General features: G+C 41.8%; 1 protein-coding gene across 1 annotated transcript in view; it reads right to left on the reverse strand.

Moving 5' to 3' along the window:
* EPHA4 (EPH receptor A4) overlaps positions 1–19,452 on the reverse strand; it is a 69,447-nt gene that overhangs the window by 35,171 nt on the left and 14,824 nt on the right. Inside the window, exon 4 of the mRNA XM_056564900.1 lies at positions 4,530–4,685. Within this exon, the coding sequence (XP_056420875.1) occupies positions 4,530–4,685 (156 nt within the window). The remainder of the gene's footprint in view (positions 1–4,529; positions 4,686–19,452) is intronic.

Below are 19,452 nucleotides of genomic sequence, written 5' to 3' on the forward strand. Positions count from 1 at the left end.
GCACAGACAAGCGTGACACGGACCATAGCCCGAAGTTTCCCTCAAAGCACCCATCCGCCCCTCTGTAATTGTTCCCCTGTCTGAAGAATAAAATTGCACCAGTAGAAACTATGTTCTTCATTGGTTTTCCCAATGGCAAATGATACATTTCTCTATTATATGCATGACACTACTGGCAAACATAGAATATGTCAGCAGATAAGAACCATTTGGCCCATCTGGTCTTCCCAAAAACATAACCTATATGTTCATGTACTTTATTATCTAGTCTCTTCCTTTGATAGAATGTACCACCTATATTTGTTTTTGTTTAGTTTTTTTATATTATTAAATAGAACTAGATACTGATACATACTTCTTTGCTAATCTATTTTTTATTGTAGATTTTTTTTTTATTCTACATGATTATAGGAGCAGCCATCTTTACAGCAGCCACATAGACCATAGGAATCTATATAGTCTGCAGATAAGTGATTGATTTTTACTGGAAATTGGTCCAGGCATGCTTTGTGACTTGTGCAGAGGTCACTGTGCAGGGAGGGGGAGGAGGATAGCTGTGACCTGACCTTCACCAATTGTGAATAGCCATCCCTGTGTTATTTATATATATTTATACTATACAAAAAAGATGGTTGCAGCAGCACTCTTGGTAAAAAAAATTAAGACTCTTTGCGTACTTTTTGCTAAAAAAAAATATATATATATATATATATATATTTGTGTGTGTTATCTCTATTACAGGCAGGATTGCAATAAGAGATAACGGTTGTGAAGTTCTCAACAGAATGGTAAGCGCAGCTAAATCATGAGACTGTGTGAAAATTGTGAAATTTCTGTATTTTTTTTCAATACAATTCCATAAAAACATGATATAAAAAATAGGTATTTTTTCTGTTGACATATATAGTTATGCACGTATACAAAACTTCACATACGGTTCCTCGTTGCTGTTCCTCCTACTCACCGAGCAGCACACCACTCAGTATTTCCATAAAGCTAACCATTACTCTTTGTAGAATTTTGCTGCAGCGCTCAGTGAATGCGTTCTGCCAGCACCCCTGCAGAATGTACCAGGCACTGCAGATTCCCTGATAATTGCCTTTGTGCAGTTCTGTACCAGCGTAAAGAGAAATTCAGATGAAGGTTAAAAACCAAAAAAGGAGAACAGCTTGTAGGGTGACAGCTTTAACTATTCTCTCGCTGGGGAATGATCCAAAACTCTGCACTGCAGTGGAAAAAAACATCCACTCTGTGTGAATAAACCCCGCTGAGAGATGTTCACCATACACAACCCAGTGAAGAAATGCTATGCTTTCATCCTTGACCTTGGGAGCGAGCGAAGGTTGGCTTGGCTTCTCATTCTGCCCATACATTTCAACAAGCCAGCTCCCGGCGGCAGCGGTGGAATTTACAGGCAGGTTCCACCAGTCATTTCATTAGGGTTCATTACGCGGATAACTGTCAAGATGCATTAGAGGAAGCGACCGAGATTAATAGGGCTGCAATGGCCATTTAAAAACAATATAGTTACTAGAGGAAATAACAGCCCGAGCAGCAAATCTGATTATTTAAAAGAAAAAAAAAATATGAATGAAAGACTGGGGAAGCGTGCTGGTAGAAACACAGAGGGCACGGATTTTATGATGGAGTCATGAGCTTCATTTCAGGCAAACAATCACTTGCATATGATTGTGTACCAGAAAAGATGGTTTACTATTATTAAACAGACTATATTCGGTTATAGTATTTTTATAGGACTGGCTTGGAATCATGTGATCAGGCTTAGTGTATCCCAGCATTAGCAGCTGAGTCTAACTTGACGGGATCATTTTCTCCATTCACTCAATTAGACTGGTTAATGCTATTAGGTACTGATAGCGCTATCAGAAAATGAGGGATAATAGGGCTACTTTTAGCAGTCTATAAAAAACTGAAAGGTTCAGCTTGTGTACACAAAACGATCACAACAAGATGAATAAATAGTGGGGACTTGATTTAAATATATATATATATATATATATATATATATATATATTTTTTTTTTTTTTTTTTTTTTTTTTTTATATATATATATTGGTTTTTTTTTATATCAGAGCTTGCTTTGAAGGCTATTTTAACTTCTTGTATTAGCTGTTGCCTGACTGTATTCACACAAAATATTTTTAATGCTATCTTTTATAAAAGACATTCTTAAAGGGGTTATCCAGGAAAAAAAACTTTTTTTTATATATATCAACTGGCTCCAGAAAATTAAACAGATTTGTAAATGAAATCTTAATCCTTTCAGTACTTTTGTGCTGCTGAAGTTGAGTTGTTCTTTTCTAAGCGCTCTCTAATGACACCTGTCCAAAGTAGAAGCAAATCCCCATAGCAAACCTCTTCTACTCTGTGCAGTTCCCGAGACAAGCAGAGATGTCAGCAGAGAGCACTGTGGCCAGACAGAAAAGAACAACTCAAGCTCAGCAGCTGATAATTATTGGAAGGATTAAAACTTTTTTTTATAATTTACAAATCTATTTAACTTTCTGGAGCCAGTTGAGATTAAAAAAAAAAAAAGTTTTTTTTTTCCTGGAATACCCCTTTAAGGTGCTTATACACTAAAGTCATGTGGATTTATTGATCCATAGTAGAAATCATTACATGAAGGACGCGTTTCGGCATATTTCCTTCCACAGCTTGCGGCAGCAAGCTGAGGAAGGCAATATGCCGAAACACGTCCTTCATGTAATGATTTCTACTATAGATCAAGAAATCCACATGACTTAGCATTACCGGTGAGTGCTGGGTTTCTTTTTCCATACATTGGTCTGCTCCCACCACCACCACAGACGGCAATGCCGACCTGATATAACCATATACACTAAAGTCGGCTGACAGAAGATTTTGGTGGACAGAAGGGTCAAACATATTGGATTTAATAACGCCCAACTTTATTGTTCTGGGAGGAATAAACCAGCGTCAGGACTCTCTGGCTGAAGCATATCCTTCCCGGTCTAAGGGTCATATTAGATGGAGCGAGCTGCCCTTTAATAGAGCATTCAGAGATAGGCACTTTAATAGAGCACTCATAAATCGCTGTGCAAGCAGGGCCCCTGAATGGTCACTGTATCATTCGGGGGACCCTTTGTGGCAATAAGCTATCAGCCGTAAATCCCCTTTTACACGAGGAGATGTGCAACCGACAGCCGATGATTTTTTGGGCAGATCAAATTGACCCAATCAAGGCAATGTTTGGCTTAGATTTAATCCGTTTAATAGGGCCCTAAGTTTAAGCTGTTTAGTTTTAGTTTACACCAACTATTAGTTGACTTATTTAAAGGGGGTACTCCAGTGGAAAAAAAAAAAATTTCAAATCAACTGGTTCCAGAAAGTTAAACAAATTTGTAAATGAATTCTATTTAAAAATCGTAATCCTTCCATTACTTATCAGCTGCTGTATGCTCCACAGGAAGTTAGGTAGTTCTTTCCAGTCTGATCACAGTGCTGACACCTCTGTCCATGTCAGGAGCTGACCAGAGCAGGAGCAAATCCCTATAGCAAACATATGCTGCTCTGGACAGTTCCTGACATGGAGGTGGCAGCAGAGAGCAATGTGGTCAGACTGGAAAGAACTACACAAAATCCTCTGGAGCATACAGCAGCTTAAAAGTACTGAAAGGCTTACAATTCTTAAATAGAAGTAATTTACAAATCTGTATAACTTTATGGCACCAGTTGAATTGAAAACATTTGTTTTCCACCAGAGCACCCCTTTAAGGCAGAGTCAACTTGTGGTGCATGGCATTTTAGGTCGTGCCCCCGTTCCAACCATGGCACACCTCTTTCCTGGTTCTTCCTGGCATAAGACATTATTACCATGTCTCATTTTCTGTGTGGCACATGTGGAACCAAGATTGGGTACATCAGGCATAGCCAATGTCACTATAGCCCATGCAACTCCAGCCTTATTCTCTATTCAGACGAGTGTATTATACCTATGGTGCTTTATGTTTGGTTCGGTAGCTACAAAGGGATTTTTGGGTGTTACATCCTTTATATCAAAACAAAAAGTCCAGTCCTTACACTACTTGTTGCTGTTTACGGACTATTGGAAGAACTTGGTAGAACAGCTGACATATCTGATGAATTTTTTAAATACAACATATGAAGAATTCTAAAAATGAGATATTTTCGGGGTATTTGTTAAGCAGCTGATATATGATCACAAATGATTCTGGATGACAATGAGCCTCTTTACAGTGAGCCCCGGCTGGGAGGTCAGCGAGGCTGTGGGAAACACCAATCTGAGCTTCTTTTAGAGCAACATAAACCCATCCTGCACAATGGGTGGCACCTTCAGAAATGCCCCTGTGTCTGGGACAGCTGCTGTCAAGTAACCGCTATACTGTATGGATTGTACAGTAAGAAATATATACAAGGCATATATCAAGATGACAGAGACTGCTGCTTAGAGAGTGACTGCATGCAGCGAGGCAAGGGGGGGGGGGGATTTAGCTTTCTCTAAAAGACTAAAGCATAGGGTAACTTACGGGTGCACGGCATGGAGGCAGGGTCACTGTCAGCCCGAAAATAGCCCCGATCACAGGTGCAGGAGGTAGAGCCTTCTCGGAGTGCAAAGCTATGCGGAGGACACTTGAAACAAGCTTTATCCGATAAGAGGGCCTTATAGTAGCCAACTTTGCAAGCTGAAAAAGAATAGACATGAGTGTTAATAAAACGAGGTATTCCACAATTAAATATTATAGATACTATAATCTACATCAGTCTTTCCCAACCAATGAACCTCCAGCTGTTGCAAAACCACAGCTCCCAGCATGCCCGGACAGCCGAAGGCTGTCCGGGCATGCTGGGAGTTGTGGTTTTGCAACAGCTGGAGGCACCCCGGTTGGGAAACACTGATCTATGTAAATAAACAATTTAGATTTATTGACTTAATACATGAGTCTTAACCCTTCTGCTCTCTGGGCATGCTGGGAGGTGTAGTTTTGGAAAAGCTGGAGGCACCCTGATTGGGAAACACTGATCTATGTTAATAAACAATTTAGATTTATTGAATTTATACTTGAGTCTTAACCCTTCTGCTCTCTGGTCATGATGGAAGGTGTAGTTTTGGAACAGCTGGAGGCACCCTGATTGGGAAACACTGATCTATGTAAATAAACAGTTTAGATTTATTGACTAAATACTTGAGTCTTAACCCTTCTGCTCTCTGGGCATGCTGGGAGTTATAGTTTCAGAACAGCTGGAGGCACCCTGATTGGGAAACTCTGATCTATGTTAATAAACAATTTAGATTTATTGACTTATTACTTAAGTCCTAAGCCATCGGCTGCCCAGGCCTGCTGGAAATTGTAGTTTTGCAACAGCTGGAGGCACAATGGTTGGAAAACACCGATCTATGTAAATAAACAATTTGGCTCTAGTAATGGTGGAGATGTATCTTAGTTATTATCTATTGGGTGCTACGTGAATGAGTTTTTTCTACAATACAACAGAAAACGACAATGGACGACGGTTTGTTGACAAATGACACCTTCAACTCTGCTACATCTACGTGCCCATGTTAGGTGGCTAGTCGCGATCGGTTAGCCACTATAATGAAGCAATGTTGCCGGTATGGATGGTTTATTTGCTCGGCGACAGACATGGTTCCCAGGGCACGTACTGAACTTTGCTCGGTGTATTACATCGCTCCGATGACTTTCTAGGTGTTTGATTAGTTTCACTCAAAACAGACCCATGGGAGAGATGGATAGGAATGGCAGCCCACAGCTTGGCAGACAGGTTCAGGTCAGGCCCCTATCCCCACATCAAACATGGCCTCATCCCCTGCACACAGAATCCGAACCCAGTGGAAACTGCCTGTCACTCAGCCGTCACACATAGACAAAGACAGCTTGTGTACAGCCAGCCACTGGATGCAAGGAGGCCTCACTTCTCTCCTTCGGACTTGACAACATCTTAAATACGGCTGAATGAACACAGTCAGCCTCTGTGTATTTACCGCTGCATTACATGTTCAGGAGGAACAAAATGCTCCCAGTGAAATGAATATGCTTTGTTTTATAAGATGGCGCTGCACAGCCCGCTCTATAAAATCCAGGCTTTGTGTCCGTAAAAGTAAAGGATGTGCTCTGCCGAAATAAAGTCCTTTTATAGCCATGACATCAATACTATTATAGGGATCATTTTCATCCATTAGTAGTGTTTAATAATAATATTACAGTACAATAAAGACTAATGGGTCAGAGGGTTATACAGGATTAAAAATGACAACAATAACAGCACCACACCTATTCACAGGTTAAATGTGGTACTGTAGCTCAGATCGATTCGCTTTTAGTGGAACTGAGCAGTAATACAAGATACGACCCCAAGGACTAGTGTGGCACAATTTCTGCAAGAAAGTTGCAATTGTCCTAAAGGGGGTACGCCAAGATTAAAATTACACATTAAAAAATCTTAATCCTTCTAGTACTTATCAGTTTCTATTTGCTCCACAGGAAGTTCATTTCTTTTTGAATTTCCTTTCTGTCTGACCACAGTGCTCTCTGCTGACATCTCTGTTTATTTTAGGAACTGTCCAGGGTTGGAGCAAATCCCCATAGCCCTCTCCTGCTCCAGACAGTTCCTAAAATAGACAGAGGTGTCAGCAGAGAGCACTGTGGTCAGACTGAAAAGGAAATTCAAAAAGAAAAGAACTTCCTGTGGAGCAAACAGAAGCTGATAGGTACTAGAAGGATTAGGATTCTGAAATAGAAGAAATTTCCAGGGGAGTACCCCTTTAACTACCACTTATGTTATTCAATGTAATGTATATAACTTGTCATATACCTTTAAATACTGTTGTCATGTGTTGTAACCAAGGAAGGTACCAGTGACCATGTGACCTATGGGACCCCTCCAGAGTCTCCCCCATATAAACCCTGGGTGGAGCTAGTTCAGTCTCTTCTCTACTGAGTGCAGCAAGGACAAGTCTGGAGAGAGTGTCTAGTGTCCTGAGGAGGCCTAAAGTCTACCACGCAGCCACGCATCCACAAATACACAACCCCACAGGTGAACGTCAAAACCTGGTAAGCTACAAACAGGGTGAAGTGTGTCTAGTCAGTCCTCGTCAAGTCAGTCAAGATTAATCTGTGTCAAGTCAGTGTGGGCCTGCAGCAAATTGTCCACGTCCACTACAAGTCCCAGCGAGCCCTTAGGTCTCTGAAGTCACTGGTCACCTCTGTGGGCCTGGCAAAGCTGTTAAGACTGTTATATCTGTCTAACTCAATAAAGCTGCCGTTGTTTCGTAACTTGGCGTTGGAGTCATTATTTGCCTCTGTGCCAAGCCCAGGATCCAACGGTATACCTTCGGGTGCTGTAGAGGTTAAACCACGCCCTGGCATCATGAACACAAGGGGTTAATGCCATCTGCCCCTAGGGTAATTCCATCTGCCCTCATCACACCCTCACCACACATTGATGAACTAAATGAGCCAAAATTAGTCACTTTTACTTTGCCTTTGGCACATTCAAGGGAGGCATGTTGTGGTATATGTCAGCATCCATCTTTTCCCATGTTGCCAACACATCCCACAAAATTGGATCATATTAAGTGCGCACTTGCCCTAAACCAAATCGAAGAGTGGTTACAAAGATCAACTCTTGCTCTTAGGGTAGGGTCACCCATACCATATTTTGCTGTGTATTTGCTTCTGGGAATTTTCCTACCCATTGCAGTCAATGGGTAGCGAAATATGCAGCTGATTTTGCTACCCATTGACTTCAATAGGTAGGAAAATATGAAGCAGCAAATACACAGCAAAATACGGCACGTGTGACCCTACTCGTAAGGACCTCTCATATCAAGGTATTTTACAAACAGTCCACTGACTGGTTCTACAGGGAAACTGGACACTTTCTACAGGAGATCACCCAGTATCCCATAAATCAGTATATTTTTAAGGAAGTCTTAGGATTGCTTAGAGTTGACTATGCCAATCTAGATAGAAGCCTGTATAAATCTGTTCTTGGCCTCCATTACAACTGCCACCAGCGTTGTCATCTTATGGACCTATGATCTACAGACGTATGATGCTTCCGTAGCCCGGATCTTCCGTTCTGAAGCTTAGCCTAGGATCCTGAATGTGCACGTTCAGTGGTAAAAGTTATTCCCTATCTTTGTACGTTAATAAAACTAATGGTGGATGCAACCTGCTTGCCAGAGACACTCATTAAGTGTGTATGGGCGGCTATTGTGGGCCTCATTGTGTCTTGTTAATACATTCTCACACCAAATCCCTATTCTCCTTGCCACAAATTAAAGTCTTTGGTGCGTGCTTAATTCTCTGTCCTCTGTTTTGTCCTTATGCTTTTCTGCTAAGGATTTGCTGGGTAAGATTGTGGGGGGAATAAGGAGGAGGAAGCGGGTTATTGCCAGAGCTTTAGGTCCATCCTCTTTGTCCCCAGCTTAGTTCACATGTTCAATACAAGCCACAAATTCAATATCTTTGGCATGGCTTTGATGAGTTTTCTTCCCTTCTTTTTCATTAGTCAACAAAAGCAGATCCACAACCCAGATGACACAGAAACGCCATCGGGTTAAGGTTTAGGATCAAGACTGGTGAGAAAAAAAGAATCCTAAATACAACAGAAGGATTGTGGAATACACAGGCCTGTCCTAATAGATCAGCCTAATCAGGATGCACATACACAGACAGTGACCCCTCAATCCCCCAGACCTGGGGTCCCTGACCCCATCCCACCATCCATCCATGTTATTATACATAACCAAAGCTGATCCAATAAGTCTAAGGTCAGGTTCACACTTCAAAACACAATTCTTAGTACAATGTACATAGGTAGACCTAAAAATGCAATATACTGTATGATTCATTCCTAAATCTCGTTCACACGGCTGAAATTTTGAGTAAAATGTGGCAGAAAAATTCAACTCCCATTGTTTTCAAAACCGCAGAATTTCCAGGTGCGGAAATTCAAATTCCGTCCTCCACGGAAAGAATTGATTGGTCAATTCTCTTTAGGGAATCTGCTTGGAAATGCATTGCCTTCTATGGAGATGGCACATTTCCGAGCGGACCTAGCGTGGGGTGGACATTCAAAAAAAATCCGCCGTGTGAACGTACTACAACGCAGTGTTTCCCAACCAGGGTGTCTCCAACGGCTGCAAGACTACAACTCCCAGCATGCCCAGATTGCCAAAAGCTGTCCGGGCATGCTGGGAGTTGTAGTTTTGCAACAGCTGGAGGCACCCACTGCCCTACATGATATATTGCAGAACTCTCCAACCCATGGCTGTCCAAAACTATGGCTCTCATCAATAAGTAAATGATGGGAGTTGTAATTCTGTAATAGCTGGGAGCCACTGCTATAGGAACATTATGGTAAGCTTTAACAAAATCCCCCAAATATATGGTTCCAGACCCACCATCGATCTATATACCTATATCTATCCCTAATTCATGTCTCTCCAGCTGTTGCAAATCTATAACTCCCATCAAGACTGTCAAAGCATGATGGAAGTTCTAGTTTAGCAACGTCTGGAGAACCTTGGGTTAGTGAACATTGCTATAATAGAAGATCCCCCAGACCTTACCTATCTATCTTCAATAACCTTAAACAAGGTTAACCTTCAATCTACAAAAGTTTTAAAGGGGTTATGCAGGAAAAAACTATTTTTTATACATCAACTGGCTCCAGAAAGTTAAACAGATTTGTAAATTACTTCTATTAAAAAATCTTAATCCTTTCAGTACTTCTGAGCTGCAGAAGTTGAGTTTTTCTTTTCTGTCTAAGTGCTCTCTGATGACACGTGTCTCGGTAACTGCCCAGTTTAGAAGCAAATCCCCATAGTAAACCTCTTCTACTCTGTACAGTTCCCGAGACAAGCAGAGATGTCAGCAGGGAGCAATGTTGCCGGACAGAAAACAACAACTCAACTTCAGCAGCTGATAATTATTGAAAGGATTAAGATTTTTTTTATACGAGTGATTTACAAATCTGTTTAACTTTCTGGAGCCAGTTTTTTTCTGGAATACCCCTTTAATGTAACATATGATATATTAGGCATATGGAAAAGCACAGGTGCCATGCATTATGCACACCACGATTCATAAAAATTATATAAATGTATTCACGAGTTAAAAAGCATATTGGGAAAAAAAAAAGTCATGTCAGTGACTTGTGACTATATTTTAGCATACTTTACGAATTCGGGAATATTTCGGACGCAAACAGGCTATCACCATGACGAAGAAAATGAAAATGACAAAGCGAATAACTCCTTTAAGAACGCAATGGGATTTATTTATTTATTTTTCTATAAGAAGCTTCAAAAGCTCAGCGAGAGGGGTGCCCTGCCTGCAGAGCGCAGAATCCAGTGCCAGTCGCCTGGTCGCCCATGCTCCCAGCTAATGAATTGGTTAACTGCTGAGTGACAAGTGCTAATCCTGTTATTTCGAGGCCTCTCTTCAGCGCTCTCACCCCTACAGAGAGGAGACGCTTCTTGGCCTGTCTTCTCTGTAAACAGTCTGCATTTATCCATTCATTTTCCCATAACCCCAGATCAGGCAGATGTATGACATGATATTATTAAGAAGCAAAGCATACCTGAGCAGTGAATGTATAATATGCCGTGAGCTTCTTAGGGCAGGGTTCTGCCTCCTACTCTGCCAGGTCGGCTAATATTAGAATTATGTAAGTGCCGTATTATACTGTATGGAATGATGAATGGATTAGTGCCACATTATATAATGGTTGCAGCATAAGCGCGCAGATATGGATCCTTTTTTTAGCTTACTTAGTTATAAAAAGTTGGTTGACAATCAATATGGTTGTATTGGCAGCTTTCATTTGGGTTGTCACCTAGCTTTCCCAGGTTCCTGAACAGCAAAATGTCCACTGGCTGACAGTTATCCTTTAAAAACAGTGAGTGGCCTTCCAGCTGTTGCAAAACTACAACTCCCAGCATGCCCGGACAGCCTTTGGCTGTCCGGGCATGCTGGGAGTTGTAGTTTTGCAACAGCTGGAGGGCCACACTTTGGAGACCACTGCTTTGAAACAACCTCTTTTCCAGAAAAGTCTTCTTAGAGCATTTTTTTTCCCAACCAGGGTGTCTCCATTTAATGCATAAACTTGCAGGCTAGGAGTTGTAGTATTGCAACAGCTGGAGGCACCCTGGTTAAACACATCTTGTACTCTTAAAATGTTGGGTGTCATACTATGTGAGAGCCATGACACCATCTCACACAAGCATACTGGTAATGTGTATCTAAAATACAGATGTATCTATATTTGAATCCGACCCCATGGTCTTAAAGGGGTACTCCGGTGGAAAACTTTTTTTTTTCTTAAATCAACTGGTGCCAGAAAGTTAAACAGATTTGTAAATAACTTCTATTAAAAAAAAATCTTAATCCCTCCAGTACTTATTAGCTGCTGAATACTACATAGGAAATTATTTTCTCTTCGGAACACACAGCTCTCTGCTGACATCATGATCACAGTGCTCTCTGCTGACATCTCTGTCCATTTTAGGAGCTGTCCAGAGCAGCATATGTTTTCTATTTGGATTTTCTCCTATTCTGGACAGTTCTTAAAATGGACAGAGATGTCAGCAGAGAGCACTGTGGTCATGATGTCAGCAGAGAGCTCTGTGTTCCAAAAAGAAAATAATTTCCTCTGTAGTATTCAGCAGCTAAAAAGTACTGGAAGGATTAAGATTTTTTAATAGAAGTCATTTACAAATCTGTTTAACTTTCTGGCACCATCCGCAGAATGGGTGAAAGTAGCGCATTCTACGCTCATGAACAAAAGCACGCATTTTTACACCCCCCATATGAATTGCTTCTTAGATTAACATTAGCACCATATGAAGGTGTGCATAAAAACAGATGAAATATGGATGCAAAGTACGTTTGTGTTAAAGCGGCATATGATGAACATTAAAAGGTTATATAGAATAAGAACAACTGAAAGCCTTGGCCTACATTTACAAATGATGCCTCTTAAACCAGACCGAGAGTAGGGAGTAGCTAGAATGATTTGTACAAAATTTATTATACAATTTTACCACATTTAGGGGGAGATTTCTCAAAACCTGTCCAGAGGAAAAGTTGCCCAGTTGCCCATAGCAACCAATCAGCTCTCTTCTTTCATTTTTAACACGGCCTCTGCAAAATGAAAGAAGCGATCTGACTGGTTGCTATGGGCAACTGGGCATCTTTTCCTCTGGACAGGTTTTGATAAATCTTCCCCTTAGTGCTTTTCAAGCTGACTAAAAGTCTAAAATTTAAAGGAGAAGTCCCATGCCAATAAGTAGAGGAAAAACCCTAACAGAGCGGCGTGTCACGACCCCAGCCCGAATCGGGGGCCGCCACCCCCTCTCAATATATCTCTATGGGAGAGCCAAAAATAGCCGAATGGCTCTCCCATAGAGAGATATGGAGGTGGCGTGGTGGCCCCCGCTTCAGGCGCTGTAGGAGAGCTGGGGCTCCATACAGGAGATCGCAAGCGGCCACAACGCTCGGATCCCCCGTGATCTAAAACCTATCCTGCGGATACCACACCCACTCCATGGAGACCACACCTACTTTTCTCAAAACTTTTTAAATTTCAAACTTTTCAATTATTTGCACACATTTGTGACTTTTTTTTTTGGCACAGTTTCCGCCAAAAACTGCTGTCAATCGCTTAGTCAGTGTGGCCCATTAGATTCTGCAAAACGCGTGTTCATTACATCGCAAGGACCTCGAGCAGCTTGCAATGCAGCTACGGCTCCGAAACCCTCCCGAACAGCCATCACTTAGCAATCTGTTCAGGAGAAGCAATCGTCAGAGATGGAGGTATCAGCTGTTGTTAGCAAAGCGTTGACAGAACAAAGTTTTCCAGTTCTGTAACTGGGGAAAATATTACGAAAAAAATATAGTCTCTTTCCAGGTTTGGCAGCACGGAATCTTCCATCTGTAATTCAAAGTTTGATGAATCAAGCTCCTATTGGGATGCAATGCTTCTTTATGCACTTGTTGTCTATAGTGGCCTATAGCTATAATGTTTACACTGGAAGATTAATAACATAAAATTCTCCTCTTCCCACCTCACTTGTAGGACAACGCATTGCGTGTGGGATGCATAATCAATTTCCCCTGGTTGTTCCCAGCATATCTATGAAAGAAATTAAATGGGGGCGGACACTTTTGTTCTAAGCATTGTGCGTATTATTTAGGAGAAGCAGTAAATGTTCCCTGTGGCCCACCTAAGTGTCTTGTGAACATATTATTAACACTGACCTCTCACTCCTTTTCTACTCATTGCAATTTTTTTTATTTGTATTACGCTATACATGGAGAGTCATGGTAGCCATGATGGATTAGAAGACTTCCTGCCCACCAAACGCAACGTCTGGCCCAAATGGGTGGTCTCCCACGAAAAGAAGAGACAAAGAAATGCCGGACATCTTCAAGGGGTTGTGACTCCTGCTGACATTTTTATGACGGGCAAAGAAATACCTCTGCCATTTGTTCTACCAAACCTTTTACTCGTAACCTCTTCACAGCTCTCTTCTGGCCTCAAAATGCTTGAGAATGTGTCTGCAATGGTTCGCTAGAAATCTGAGGGTTATCTAAAAATCGGCCCCCTAGTATTCGGATCCGACACATACAAAGCACAAAGCAGATGGACTTTCATGACTAAATAAAACCGTGAATGGAAAAATCCCATGATATTATAATGACAGGCACGCCATAAGTTTGCAAGCATGAGCTGAAGCAATTACTATGGAAAATAAGCCTTCACCGCGAGTCATGACTATGGGACTGACCCTCCATACTGCCTTATGGAATTACAAAGTGAATGGCTTTAGTGCAAAGAAAATTAATATCTCCCCTTCAGTAACCCTGCCGCCATTCAATAGAGGGAGGGGGTATCCTAATAGAAATATGTCTATCATGACCTGTAGAGCCATCCATGAAAAAAGCTTCATTTCACATACACAGATTAGAAATATGCAGATGACCTTTGGAAATAATTGAGGGTTTTCTCATAAGAAACATATCATTTCCCTGATTGACTTCCGTAATAGCATCATGTTTATGCATTAGACCCCACAATCACTTCCAGACATGCCAGATGACCAAATCCATCAGGTAGACATGTATGGGGCTTCATATTTTCTGCTTACATTTCACTAAATTCACAGGCCGGGGCACAGCTGTTTTGAGAATTTTAGTTTTTTTTTTTTGTTATCAGATTGATCTTAGGTACAAAATTCAGCATTCATCCTATTCCTAAGAAACAGAGCTGCACTGGAGATATGAACAAGCTGTAATTCGCCCGGCTCCGCTCACTATTGATTATACATCTCATCATATTAAGCGATCAGGAGCTCCCTCATCACTGTGAATTGGCTTTTTTTCATCAGCTCAATAAGTTTAGCTTTGAAAAGAACTTGGTAGGGATTTCCTTTTTTTTTCTCAAATTGGGCAAAATGCCAGGACAACACACAGGTGAATTCCGAAAACCTTGGAAGCTCATCTCTTATGCACAGAGGGCTGGTAGGAGATGCTATCCCTCAATTCCCGGAGTTATTGATGAGCGCCGGGTCTCCTTAGTGCTGCCCACTTTATAAATCAACCTTTGCACAGCCAGGCAGATAATGAAGCAGCAGTTTCTCAGGCATGTTACAAGGGGGCAGGGAACCCTGCGAGGATTTAATGCTGCAATTTCCCCAAGGACACCAGAGAACTGATACCAATCATAGGTGACAGATGCCATTTAGAACAGATATGAGGCCAGAAATTCTTCCTGGATGTAACTAAACATCTGACTATATTGAAGGCATCTCAGGGTCAAGAGCATTGTGTATTGGTCATCTGCATTGTGTACTGGTCATGTGCATTGTGTACTGGTCATCTGCATTGTGTACTGGTCATCTGCACTGAGTACTGGTCATCTGCATTGTGTATTAGTCATCTGCACTGAGTACTGGTCATCTACATTGTGTACTGGTCATCTGCATTGTGTACTGGTCATCTGCACTGAGTACTGGTCATCTACATTGAGTACAGGTCATGTGCATTGAGTACTGGTCATCTACATTGTGTATTGGTCATCTGCATTGTGTACTGGTCATCTGCACTGAGTACTGGTCATCTGCATTGAGTACTGGTCATCTACATTGAGTACTGGTCATCTACATTGTGTACTGGTCATCTGCATTGAGTACTGGTCATCTACATTGAGTACTGGCCATCTGCATTGTGTACTGGTCATCTGCATTGAGTACAGGTCATGTGCATTGAGTACTGGTCATCTACATTGTGTACTGGTCATCTGCATTGTGTACTGGTCATCTGCACTGAGTACGGGTCATCTGCATTGAGTACTGGTCATCTACATTGTGTACTGGTCATCTGCATTGTGTAATGGTCATCTGCATTGTGTACTGGTCATCTGCATTGTGTACTGATCATCTGCACTGTGTACTGGTCATCTGCATTGAGTACTGGTCATCTGCAATGAGTACTGGTCATCTGCAATGAGTACTGGTCATCTGCATTGTGTATTAGTCATATGCACTGAGTACTGGTCAACTGCATTGTGTACTGGTCATCTGCATTGTGTATTGGTCATCTGCATTGTGTACTGGTCATCTACATTGAGTACTGGTCATCTGCACTGTGTACTGGTCATCTGCATTGAGTACTGGTCATCTGTATTGTGTACTGGTCATCTGCATTGTGAGTACTGGTCATCTACATTGTGTACTGGTCATCTGCATTGAGAGTACTGGTCATTTGCAATGAGTACTGGTCAGCTGCATTGTGTATTAGTCATATGCACTGAGTACTGGTCAACTGCATTGTGTACTGGTCATCTACATTGTGTACTGGTCATCTGCATTGTGTACTGGTCATCTGCATTGTGTACTGGTCATCTGCATTGAGAGTACTGGTCATCTGCATTGTGTACTGGTCATCTGCATTGTGTACTGGTCATCTGCACTGAGTACTGGTCATCTGCATTGAGTACTGGTAATCTGCATTGTGTACTGGTCATCTGCACTGATTACTTGTCATCTGCGTTGAGTACTGGTCATCTGCATTGAGTACTGGTCATCTGCATTGTGTACTGGTCATCTGCATTGTGTACTGGTCATCTGCATTGTGTACTGGTCATCTGCACTGATTACTTGTCATCTGCATTGAGTACTGGTCATCTGCATTGAGTTCTGGTCATCTGCATTGTGAACTGGTCATCTGCATTGTGTACTGGTCATCTGCACTGAATACTGGTCATCTGCACTGAATACTGGTCATCTGCACTGAATACTGGTCATCTGCATTGAGTACTGGTCATCTACATTGAGTACTGGTCATCTGCATTGTGTACTGGTCATCTGCAATGTGTACTGGTCAACTGCACTGAGTACTGGATGTAACTAAACATCTGACTATATAGAAGGCATCTTTGGGTCAAGAGCATTTTGTACTGGTCATCTGCATTGTGTACTGGTCATCTGCACTGAGTACTGGTCATCCGCATTGTGTACTGGTCATTTGCATTGTGTTACAGGCCTGATGCTTAACCCACAAAAGGTATCCATTCTGGAGATCCAGATGTTGCAAAACTTCAACTCCCAGCTGTCCGGGCATGCTGGGAGTCGAAGTTTTGCAGCATCTGGAGGGTCACAGTTTGAGACAACTGAGCACATACACATATGAATATATTGACGATTACTCTTCCTATGTTCGTGAAATTTGCATATTCGCTATGTTCGTTCACTTTTTTTTCCATGGGAAAATTTGCATGTGAAAAAATAAATAAATAAAGCGAATATTAACATTAGGAGTATATAGCACTATATTCTAAATATTCGCGAAATTGCGAAGTGCCGATATTCACGGTAAAAATTTGCATTACGAATATTCATGCTCAACACTAGTCCTGGCATTCACAGTGCATGCTGGGAGATTTAGTTTGGCAACAGCTGAAGTGCTGCAGGTTTCGGATCACAAGATTAAAGGAGTAGTCCAGTGGTGAACAACTTATCCCCTATCCTAAGGATAGGGGATAAGTTGCAGATCGCGGGGGGTCCGACCGCTGGGGCCCACCGTGAACTCCTGTATGGGCCCCTACAGCCCGCGGGAAGGGGGTGTGTTGACCACCGCACGAAGCAGCGGCCAACACGCCCCCTCAATACAACTCTATGGCAGAGCCAGAGCGCTGCCTTCGGCAATCTCCGGCTCTGCAATAGAGATGTATTGAGGGGCGTGTCAGCTGTCACTTCGCGCGGTGGTCGACACCCGCTATCTGGCCGGAGAGCCTGGCCACCATACAGAGAGATCGCAGGGGACCCCAGCGGTCGGACCCCCCGCGATCTCAAACTTATCCCCTATACTTAGGATAGGGGATAAGTTTTTCACCACTGGACTACCCCTTTAAGGGATAGTCACCCATAGGAGGCACTATAGAGACAACTGTAGAAAGCTATTCAGATGCATCTCCACTTTGGTACAAGGCTACCAGTCCAAGCTTTCTTTCTTTGCATGGCCATCATTTTTCCTAACTATATGAAGATCTCAAGGTTGACAACCACAGCGGTCTGTATGACAAATGTGACAGACGAGTCTGGTGTTCAGATTTCTGGTGGCAAGATTTCATACATTGCATGACATAATCTGCTTCTTCTCTCTAGCAATATTTATTTTCTGGTTTGTTATTCTGTCCTAGCATCTGTTCTCCTTTCACAGCGATGACTAGTATGTTACCACCATGCTCACATTCCCATAGATGTGTACTGTGTGTCAGGGCTACAACACTTGGAGTTTCAACACAAACACGGCAGTTGTGTCAGTGTCGAACCTCACTCCTACTTCCTTCCTGGGTAAACAAATATATGGCGGCTATCCCAGGTGACAACTGGATGTGTATCCTCTGTCTTTAAGCTGTACTTGTGCCCATATTATGACGGTGTTACCTGCCTGTACTGAAATAACACATCACAGGGCTTCCTATTTAGGATAAATTTGTCTAGGTGTCACAAGTAACATCCATCCCGTATTGTACTAAAGGCCTAATGGCCCCCAACTGTGCATGGGAGGACAGTAGGGAATTGGGGCATGAAAACCTTATGAGCCTTTTTACAAGGCATAATAAACCACTACAAATGCAAATGGGGCTCTATTTACTGTATCTAGACCAGTGGTCTCAAATTGTGGCCCTCCAGATTTTGCAAAAGTTCTACTCACAGTATGCCGTGAGCCGTGTCGGGTGCTCAATCCTCCAAGACAAAGTCCATACAGAAAATAAATGTGCAGAGATATAGGATGCACTCACCAGCGGGGTAACGTGAAAACATTTTTGGCTTTATTTAGACATACAGGAGCAAAAGCGGACAAGTGTGGACTGCGTCCACACTTGTCCGCTTTTGCCCCTGTATGTCTAAATAAAGCCAAGAATTTTTTCACATTACCCCACTGGTGAGTGCCTCCTATATCTCTGCACATTTATTTTCTGCAAAACTAAAGATGCCCACACAAACAAGACTTTGATCGGTCATCTGTGGCTGATCCTCTGTCACATGGTGGACTAAAATAATCTATCTGGTAAAATATATAAAATAAAATAAAAACACATACAAAGTGGCAAATAATCAGTTAAAGAGTACCTGTCATGATCTTGTTGTTGTTGTTAAAATGTTATAATCCTCCCAGTTCACTGCCCCCCTCATGATAAACCACCCCCTGCTTTTATTTTTATTATTTGTTAGTTTTCTACCTTGATATTTTTCTGTATTTTCTGCTCAGTCTCAGTCAGATTCACAGACTGGGAAGGGGCGTTCCCCAGCAGGCGTGACATCATCTGAAGCCATACAGGGAAGAACTTCCTCCCTCACTCTGCTACACACAGACCAGAGCAGTTCAGTGTGAGATGAGCTATGATTGGCTAAGGCTGAACACACATACACACTCAGCACTCCAGACTGCCTTTCCTGATTTTGGACTTCTGCCAGGCCAGCAGGAATCCAAAGTCTTTGCAAGAGATAAGGCAAAATGTGCTTTGGACAAGTAAGGAGACACCTAGTGGCAGCTTTTTAGCTTTTTAAACACAAATAAAACATAGAAAACTCATTTTTTTAAACAAAGTACATTAGAAATATTTTTTATTTACTATAAGGAGTGCAATAGCAAAAATGAGTTTTAATCACAGTGCCCATTTAAATAAGGCGATCATGACAAATACACTTTAAAGATCAATCCTGACTGAATTTAGATGACTGTACTTTACTGCCCAACATCAAGGACATATATATCATTCTAGAAGGAGGGAGTGATGCTTGCAAAGGTTTTGTAGCATTATTCAAAATATATTTAAAATGTAGATAGATAGATTAGACAATAATATATATATATATATAATATATATATATATATATATACATACATACTTGTT

This window comes from Hyla sarda, chromosome 3 (genome assembly GCF_029499605.1).
Source record: "Hyla sarda isolate aHylSar1 chromosome 3, aHylSar1.hap1, whole genome shotgun sequence".
Classification (NCBI taxonomy): domain Eukaryota; kingdom Metazoa; phylum Chordata; class Amphibia; order Anura; family Hylidae; genus Hyla; species Hyla sarda.